At 44.4% G+C, this 9,106-nt stretch overlaps 1 protein-coding gene across 1 annotated transcript in view; it reads left to right on the top strand.

Annotated features, from left to right (window-relative positions):
* Nucleotides 1-6,964, top strand: part of tmem59l (transmembrane protein 59-like) — a 28,900-nt gene extending 21,936 nt beyond the window's left edge. The window contains exon 8 of the mRNA XM_063032506.1: nucleotides 1,233-6,964. Coding sequence (XP_062888576.1) covers nucleotides 1,233-1,382 — 150 coding nt within the window. The 3' untranslated portion in view covers nucleotides 1,383-6,964. The remainder of the gene's footprint in view (nucleotides 1-1,232) is intronic.
* The last annotated feature ends 2,142 nt before the right edge of the window (nucleotides 6,965-9,106 follow it).

Below are 9,106 nucleotides of genomic sequence, written 5' to 3' on the forward strand. Positions count from 1 at the left end.
ACAGATTTGTGCAGAGTGAAAAAGAACATGCCATTCTGGGTAAGACATTTGTGAACTGAAGCCATTACCTGAATTGGTTTAATTTTTCCTCTTCTGGGTAAATCTTTTTCCAAATCCTGCAACTCTTATTTCCATCTTTATGAATCAAACACAGTGCCAACAGAAAGTCTCTGAAATGGACGTCAAGATGTTTCTGCTCTAAGGGATCAATTTATCTCAAAGGTGAGGAGATAATCACTCCAACATCTACCTGGGAGTATTTCATGACCAATGTGAGCTTTATTCTATAGTTAATCCATGCAGTATTAGCCTAAAAGTATTTGATTGGAATATATAAGAGGAAGCTTACTCCATAGGTAATCTATGCTCTCTCTGTCTTGGGAGTGTTTGGTGGGATTGTATGGAGGGAGTTTCACTGTGTATTCAATATTATTCACACTTCATTTTCCCAGTAATATTTGATTTGAATGTGCAGAGGGAACTTTCCTCCATGTGTAATCTATGCTCTAATTGTCATGGGAATATTTGAGAGAACTTTACTCTATCTAATCAATGCTGTCCCTATCCTGGAACAGTACAGAGAAAGTATTGTTCTATATCTAACTTGCACTGGGAATGTTTGATGGAAATTTGTCATTTATTCATCACTATTCTATTTCTGTTTCTTCATCTCTCTCTCTCTCCCTGCCTTTCTCTATCTCCCTCTCCCTCCCTCTCCCCCTTCCTGCTTTTCTCTATCTCCCTGTCTGGCTCCCTCTTGCTCCCTTTTACTATCTCCTTCTCCTTCTCTCCGTCTCCCTCCCCCTCTCTCTGTCTCTCTCTCCTCCCTTTCTCTATCTCCCTCTCCTCTCTCTCCTCCTCTCCTTCTCTCCTTCTCTCCTATCTCCCCTCTCTCCCCCTCTCTCCCCCTCTCTCCCCCTCTCTCCCCCTCTCTCCCCCTCTCTCCCCCTCTCTCCCCATCTCTCCCCATCTCTCCCCATCTCTCCTCATCTCTCCCCATCTCTCCCCATCTCTCCCCCTCTCTCCCCCTCTCCCCCTCTCCCCCTCTCCCCCTCTCTCCCTCTCTCCCCTCTCTCCCCTCTCTCCCCTCTCTCTCCTCTCTCTCCTCTCTCTCCTCTCTCTCCACCCCCTCTCCCCCCTCCCCCTCTCCCCTCTCCCCTCTCTCCCTCTCTCCCCCTCTCCTCTCCCTCTACCTTTCTACCCCCCCCTCTCTTTCTCTCATTTACCTGCAGCCTCTGAGCATCAATGGTGATCAGGAGAGTGCACTGAAGGCCCCTCTGTATGGACTGTCCCCTGTTATTGCAGTAACAATCCGGGATCACGAGGAGGAGGATGTGGGGCCTTTGCCTGTGAAAGTGGATCTGAGTAAAACCCTCATCTAGAACTTAATTTCCTAGTTAAATGGGACATTCCTGTCTTGCTTGCTCAAGGTGCAGTTTCAGTATTGACATGAGTACACCCTCTTCCCCCATGTTAACTATATCCCGGACTGCTGGCCAGGGAGAGGATTATGTTTTTTGGAATCTAACTAACTTTAAAAATCTCTGGACACCCATTTCCTTCCACTCTACACATTAAGGTTAGACAGCCCAAGAACCAAAATTCCTCATTCTTTCCTTCAAATACCTAAACAAAGAGTTTGTAGAATTCTGGGTTGTCTTCCGATCTCTTTGGATCTTACTAGATCGTATTCTGACCTGACTATGTATTTGTAGTGATATGATCTCGGAGCTCATTGCTAAACCTCTCAGTCAGTCTTTAAGATTGTGAGTAATTATGTCTAGGTGAGAGGGGTTTGAATAAAGTCCCTCTCCCTCTCTCCCACACACACTCTCTTACATAATCCTTCTCACACACTTTTTCACATTCTCTCACTTTTTCACTCTTTCACTCTTTCTTTCTTCCTCTCTCTTCCTCTCTCTCTTCCTCTCTCTCTTCCTCTCTCTCTTCCTCTCTCTCTTCCTCTCTCTCTTCCTCTCTCTCTCTTTCTCTCTCTCTCTTTCTCTCTCTCTCTCTTTCTCTCTCTCTCTCTTTCTCTCTCTCCTATCAGGACCACTGAAAGGTTTCCTGGGTTAGAGGATATTGAACGACATTGTGGCTAATCTGGGCTAGGAGGTTAGGAGTGTGCCTAGTAATTAAGCAAATGCATTTGTACAGATTTTGGCATAAATTAGAAGAGCCACAGGCCAGGACTTGGCACCATTCTCTTCTACAGATTTATGCTATAATGGCTCTCAACTTTTGCTTAGAGGATTGCTCATGGTGGAGGATGGGAAGTTAATAGGTAACCTTGGAATCGGGTCTTTGTGAGTTGAAAAGGAGTAGGTCCAGGTAAATTGAAAGGGAGAATGAGAAGTGGGGTTCTGGTAAGCAGAAAGGGAGCAGGGACGCTGGGCCCAGAAACATCACCTGGTGAGCTAGAGAATCAATCATCAGGATTTCCAAATAGTGTGGTCGCAGAATTTTACTATATGTGTCTTGAAGGCAATTAGATTAATTTGTGGTAATCTTATTTAGGACGAGAAAGCAGGATGGACATGTTCTGTTCATTATTTACACGAATGAGGTGAAATGAGACAGATAGGTATGTAAAGGAGCTCAGTGGTATAGCTGTTTTGTAAGAATTTACCATTATTAAACATCTAGAAATAAAAGGTATGTATGGTCTCAAATGACGAGCCTCCCATTTTGGACAAAGATAGCAAGGATTTCTTCTCTCAGTTGTTTGAGTTGTTTTTACTGTTTCTCAATGGGCTATGTGTGGATTGTTGGGTTATCTGCAAACTTCTGCTCCAGCTACTGCATCCAGCCACAGCCTGTTGGACTGTGCCGGGTAACACACTGCAGTAAGCAAAGCTGCAGTGCTCTGCGGGCAGGACGCTGTGCTGGGACTGAGGGGTGCTGCAGTCTCTGAGGGACTGAAAGAGGAGTCTTTGCTGTGAGTACCGACATCCCTGTTCCTCCCAGCTTCCTCCATCCCTGGCATCGAAGAGCAAGCTTTGTTTGCTGATTAGTTTCTTACTGATTTAAATCTCTCAGTAGAAGCAGAGGGAAGGATGGAATGGGTGACCAGAGGTGACAGCATTGCTCACTGCCACCTCACGCTCAGCCCCATCCTTAAGGTGAACCCACACGGGGAAGCTGCTGCCTGCCATTTTAACTCGAGGGATTTCACTCTGCTCCTTGTGTGATTTTCAGACCCTTTAAGCAGTTTGGTTAGGGCCTCTAAAGAGTGATTGGGAGTGGAGACCCAAGCTAACTCTTCACTGTCCTAATCACAAAGGGGAGAAGCTAATCAAATGATTCTACAGTACATCACAGTCCTGTCTGAGATCCACTACTGGTTAGTGGAGCCTGGGATCCTTACGGTTTGTGTATTTTTGAAGCCATACCTTATGTCTGATTATGTAACCTTTCCCTCTTCTAATTGGGATTTCCTTCCTTCAGTCCTCTAGCATTCCTGACTTTTTCTCCCAACCTTCTGGTTTGTAAGGGAGGGGCATGTGAAATAAAATGTTGTCAAAATTTAACCTTGTACTCTGGTCCTTCATTGTATCACAGTACTTTCTATCTGAACCCCGTTTTTGATGAGCATCCTCGGCTTATGGACAGACAAACACTTCACTCCACAGGATGACACCAAACTTCCCAACTAATGGCATCTTGTTACTTGATCCTGATCCGTTGGCTCCAGAAATTATTGAGAAAGATGATCAGGGAAGACGTGTATGGTGGAGTGTTTATAATCAGGGGAGTCTGATTCAGGAATTGAGAAAACCGCAGTTTGTGTCGGTGTCATCGGATGGAATTGCTGACCAAGCTACAGGGCTTGCCAGCTCAGGTTGGACTTTATTCCTGACAGTTTTTGTCACATAACTTGTTCATACCCTTGGGCACTAGCCATTGAACATCCAAAGCACCACCCATTGTGATAATTGGTCAATTATGCTGGTTGTAGTACCCATAATCACCTGAACTCCAGAAACTACTCTGTCCTGCAGTGCTACTATGTTCCATCCTGAGTAGACTGCGGTCCCACCGTTAGTTGTGATAAGGATTAATCTCCCAGGATTATTGTGGTACCCCCTTCACCTAACCTGCAATTCCTTCGAGAACTTATCCAGGTCCACATTAAATGCATCAGCAGTATACCATTGCAATTCCATCTCCTCAGAAAATGCCGACATGTTCTGGTTTGGGTAATGTTGGCATATAATATTTGCCCAGACAATTGCTGGACAATGACTATTGCTAACAGGTGAGAGAATCTAAGCTCCTCCAAGTTACTTTAGCATCACTTAAATCCTAGATTATCAATATCCTATTGATCATACATTTAAATGGACATGGTACATAAATTATGTGGGTGGAAGAGCAGTTTGGAGGATAGATATCGAGCGGAGAGTGATTCACAAAGCAATACACGGTTAAGTAATGTGACAGAATATTCTCCTCCTGCCCATGTAAGTATGGATCCAGCAACACTCAAGGGACTTGCCACCATGCAGGACAGTGGAGCCCACATGACTGTCCTGCTGTCTTCTGAAAATATTCACTCCTTCCACCAACATAGGTGCAATGTATACCATCCGTACAATTCATTAAGACTCTTCGAAAACGTCTCCCAAATCCTCAACCTCTACCACCTCTAAAGATATAGGCAGCAGACAGCAAGGAAGCAGCACTCTCTATATGCTCTCCTCCAAGTCATGCATCATTTAACTTGAAGGTTTATCATTGGTCCCTTCATCATCAATGTGTGTGTGTCTATTTTTATTCAATTTTGGCATCTGGGCATCATTGGCAAAGTTAGCATTTTATTGTCCATCCCCAATTGCCTTTGAAAAGATGGTGGTGATCCACTGACCTTGACCACTGCAGTTCCCCAGTGAAATTGCTCTTGCAGTGCTGTTTGGTAGGAAACTCAAGGATTCAGACACAGTGTTGATGAAATACCAAGAGTCTATCTAACTCAGGATGATATACGACTTGGAGGGGAATCCGCAGGTGGTTGTGTTCTCACAAGCTTTCTGCCCTTGACCTTCTAGTTGGTTTAGTCATGGAAAGTTTGGGAAGTGTTGTCAGAGAAGCCTAGACAAGTAAGTGAAAGTTAATTTTCAAATTGTGTGCACTGCACGCTTGTAGTGGAGTGAATAAAATTGTTAGGCTGACAGATGAGGTGCCAGTCAAATAGGCTGCTTTGTCTAGAATGATATCAAACCTCCTGACAGTTTTTGGCACCACAGTCATCTAGGCAATGATCATCCTTTTGACTTTCAAATGGATGAAATACCTTCTCAGATGAGTCTCACACCACAGGATAGTCAGCCTCTGATCTCCTTTTATAGCTGCTTTGAACTCCTATCACTATCACACTGTAGGAGCATGTCCATCACATGGAACAAGACCATCAGGAATAAGGGTATAAATAGGCCATTTGGCCCATCAAGCTTGGCCTGCCATTTGATCATGGCTGGTTTATTTTCCCTGTTAATCCCGCACTCCCAGTACAGGGTCCTCACCACAGTGCAATGCAACTTTGCTTACTGCAGTGTGTTACCCGGCACAGTCCAACAGGCTGTGGCTGGACTCAGTAGCTGGAGCAGAAGTTTGCAGACAAGCAACATTCTATAAGGCCATATGACATAGGAGCAGAATTAGGGCTTTCGGCCCATCAGGTCTGCTCCACCTTTCCATCATGGCTGGTTTATTATCCCTCTCAACCCCACTCCCCTGCCTTCTCTCTGTAACTTTTGACCGCCCTTACTAATCAAGAACCTAACAACGTCTGCTTTAAATCTACCCAATGACTTGGCCTCCACAGCCATCTGTGGCAATGAATTCCACAGATTCACCACCCTCTAGCGAAAGAAAGTCCTCCTCATGCAGAAATTGCAACGTGATTGCTCATGGACAATTATTGTCAGCCTGGCCAGCAATGCTCACATCCCACAAGTGGAAAGAACTTATCATTATCAAATCATTCGATTAAGAAATAACTCTTGAATTAACAATTAAACTGATAAGGGACCAAAGAGTTGCCCATTGATACAGGAGGAGAAAACCGGAGGTCTGTGAGCCAATCCTCATCAGAGGATCAGAGGTGGATCAGGTCAGCAACTTTAAGTTCCTCGATGTTATCATTTCAGAGGACCTGCCCTGGGTCCAGCACATGTGCCATTACAAAGAAGGCACGGCTGCGGCTCCACTTAGAGGTTTGCGAAGATTTGGCATGTCATCCAAAGTGTGTAGATGTACTGTAGAGAGTAACCTGACCGGTTGCATCGTGGCCTGGTACGGAAATACCAATGCCCTTGAACGGAAAGGCCCACAAAAAGTAGTGGATACTGCCCAGTCCATCACGGATAAAGCCACTGAAGAGCACGGTTGCAGGAAAGCAGCATCCATCAATAAGGATCCTCACCGTCCAGAACATGCTCTCATCTCACTCAGTTACTACTACTACTACGTCGACTCAGGCCTAGGGGGCCGGCGTCGGGCATGATGATGGACTCTCCTCCTCTCCCTCTCCCTCATCAGTGTGTTCAGGTTCAGGAACACTCATTACCGCTCCACCATCAGACCCTGGAACCAGAGAGGATAACTTCACTGACCCCAACACTGAACTGATTCCACAACCTGTCGACTCACTTGCAAGGACACTTAAGTCACATTTTCAATATTTATTACTTTTTTTTTTGCATTTGCACAGTTTGTTGTCTTCTACACTGATTGATTGTCTTTTTTGTGTGCAGTTGTTCAATGATTCTATTGTATTTCTTTGTAGTTACTGTGAATGCCCGATGAAAATGAATCTCGGGGTAGTATATGGTGACGTGTGTACAGTACTTAGACAAATATACATAGCTAGGGTGCCGAAGATATTTGCACAGTACTGTAGTAATTTTATGTATTGCATTTTACTGCTCCATTAAAAAAAAATTTCATAACATATGTGAGTGATGATAAACCTGATTCTGATATGGGTCTCTATTGTGGAGTGAGAGTGGGAAGGGGACAGGGAGAGGGGAATCATGGTTGGGAAAAGGGAAATGAGAAGGGAGGGAGTGGGAAGCACCAGAGAGACATTCTGTAATGATCAATAAATCAACTGTTTGGAATCAAATTACCTTGCCTGGTGTCTCAGAGCTAGGTGTGTCTTCACCTGCGCCCCACCCCTGGCACTCCTCCTCTGCCACCTGTCCCACACCCCTCCCATGGCACTCCACCCTCACCATTCCTAATATCCTCTGCTCCCGCCAGATTTACAAATTTGCTGTCCACTCCACATTGACAAGTACAGTGCTGTACAAAACTCTTTGGCATCCTAGCTGTTATATATCTCCTTAAGACTTTTGCACAGTACTACACTTTGGAAATAAATTTACTTTGAACTTTGAATGAAGGGATATTTTATACCTTAAGGGAAGCTAAGGGGACTTTCATTAAGATCATCCCTCAACCTTCTCTTTTCCCAAGAAAAGAATACCAGCATTTTCAATCTTTCTTGACAGATTCTCTGATAAATTACTTTATTCAACATATGAGCAATGCATAATATGTGATCATTCGTTGTACAATGCAGAGTACTCTATTTATGTACACAACACTTGTTATATTAGAATATAATTGATTTTCTGCTGTGGTATGTTTCATGACAACGTTCAATATATTTCTAAACCGGTTCCAGCCCCTCAGTGTGCAGTAACAATAGGCACTTAAACTACATCTGTTCCCATAGAGCCTTTGCGGTGGCTGCATTAAGCTTCAGTCTGACCCTCAACATGTAGTCCTGAGCTTTAGAGCAAACTAGTCTGTAACCTTGTACCACAAGACCACTACACCTCTTTCCAGACCTTTCTGGGCAAAGGTCATCTCCAGTGAAGCTACCACAAGAGCAGCTTGTGGTGGTACTGAGATTCTGAGTGTGCAAGAAAGATCTGACAGGGGGCACCGTCGTACTGTCAGCCAAACAAGAACATGGTCCTTGGAGACACAAGAGACTTCAGCTGCTGAAGAATGGAGAAAGACGGAATCGACTGGAGGAACTCAGTAGGTCTTCAGCATCTGTGGAGGAAAATGGACATATCAGATTGAGGCCTTTCATCTGGACTGAAAGAGTAGAGGGAAGCAAGGCAAGTCAAGCGGTAAGAGATGGTTAGCGATAGGTGATTGGCAGATAGAGTTGGGTGTCGGGGGAAAGGTTGGAGGTAGTGACAGAGTCTGGAAGGTGATGTGGAGATTATGGAGAAGAAAGGAAGATAAAGAGTGGAACCAAGTAAGGGAGGGATAGTGGGCAAACTGGAACTGTGGGAAGAAGGGTTGGAGTGCCTAGTGGGAGGAATGTGTGGGTGAGGGGCTAATGGAGTATGTGGGAGAGGGGGAAAGAAACTGAGTGATAAGGGGTTGAGGGAGTTGTTTTGAAAAGAAAGGGAGAACTGGAATAGATCTTCAGGGGAGAGAAAGGGACAGAGAGGAAACAGTCTACCTGAAGCCGGAGAGTTAGAGAAATCTGATGGTGAAACATTCTAACAAATGACTTTGACAATCTATTTGACAATGCCCCATTGCTGTTACCTGCAGGGCCTCGAAGATATTCTGTGCAGATCACTGACTGATTGACTTATGGTCAAAAGTATTCCTTTGCAAAGACTTCTCCGTGAGGGGCAGTCGATCCATTTGAAAAGAGCATCATCTTCAAAGTGGCCAGACCCAGCTTTTGCAGTGTAGGATAGGTGGAACTTTAACACATAATAACACTTAATGTTTGCATACCCATTGCCTACAGACAGCTTTGTGCAGCCACATTATGATTATGGTTATGAGGACACGCAGTCCCCTTTTATTGTCATTTAGTAATGCATGCATTAAGAAATGATAAAATGTTTTTTCCAGAACAATATCACGAAAAGCACATGACAAACCAACTTAAAAACTAACAAAAACCACATAATTTTAACATATAGTTACAACAGTGCAAAGCAATACTGTAATTTGATAAGAACAGACCATGACGCAGTAAAAGTCTCAAAGTCTCTCAAAGTCCCATCATCTTACGCAGACGGTAAACCTCCAGTGCTGCCAACTCGCCGATGCAGCATCCGGC

The sequence above is a fragment of the Mobula hypostoma genome, chromosome 24 (genome assembly GCF_963921235.1).
Source record: "Mobula hypostoma chromosome 24, sMobHyp1.1, whole genome shotgun sequence".
NCBI lineage: Eukaryota > Metazoa > Chordata > Chondrichthyes > Myliobatiformes > Myliobatidae > Mobula > Mobula hypostoma.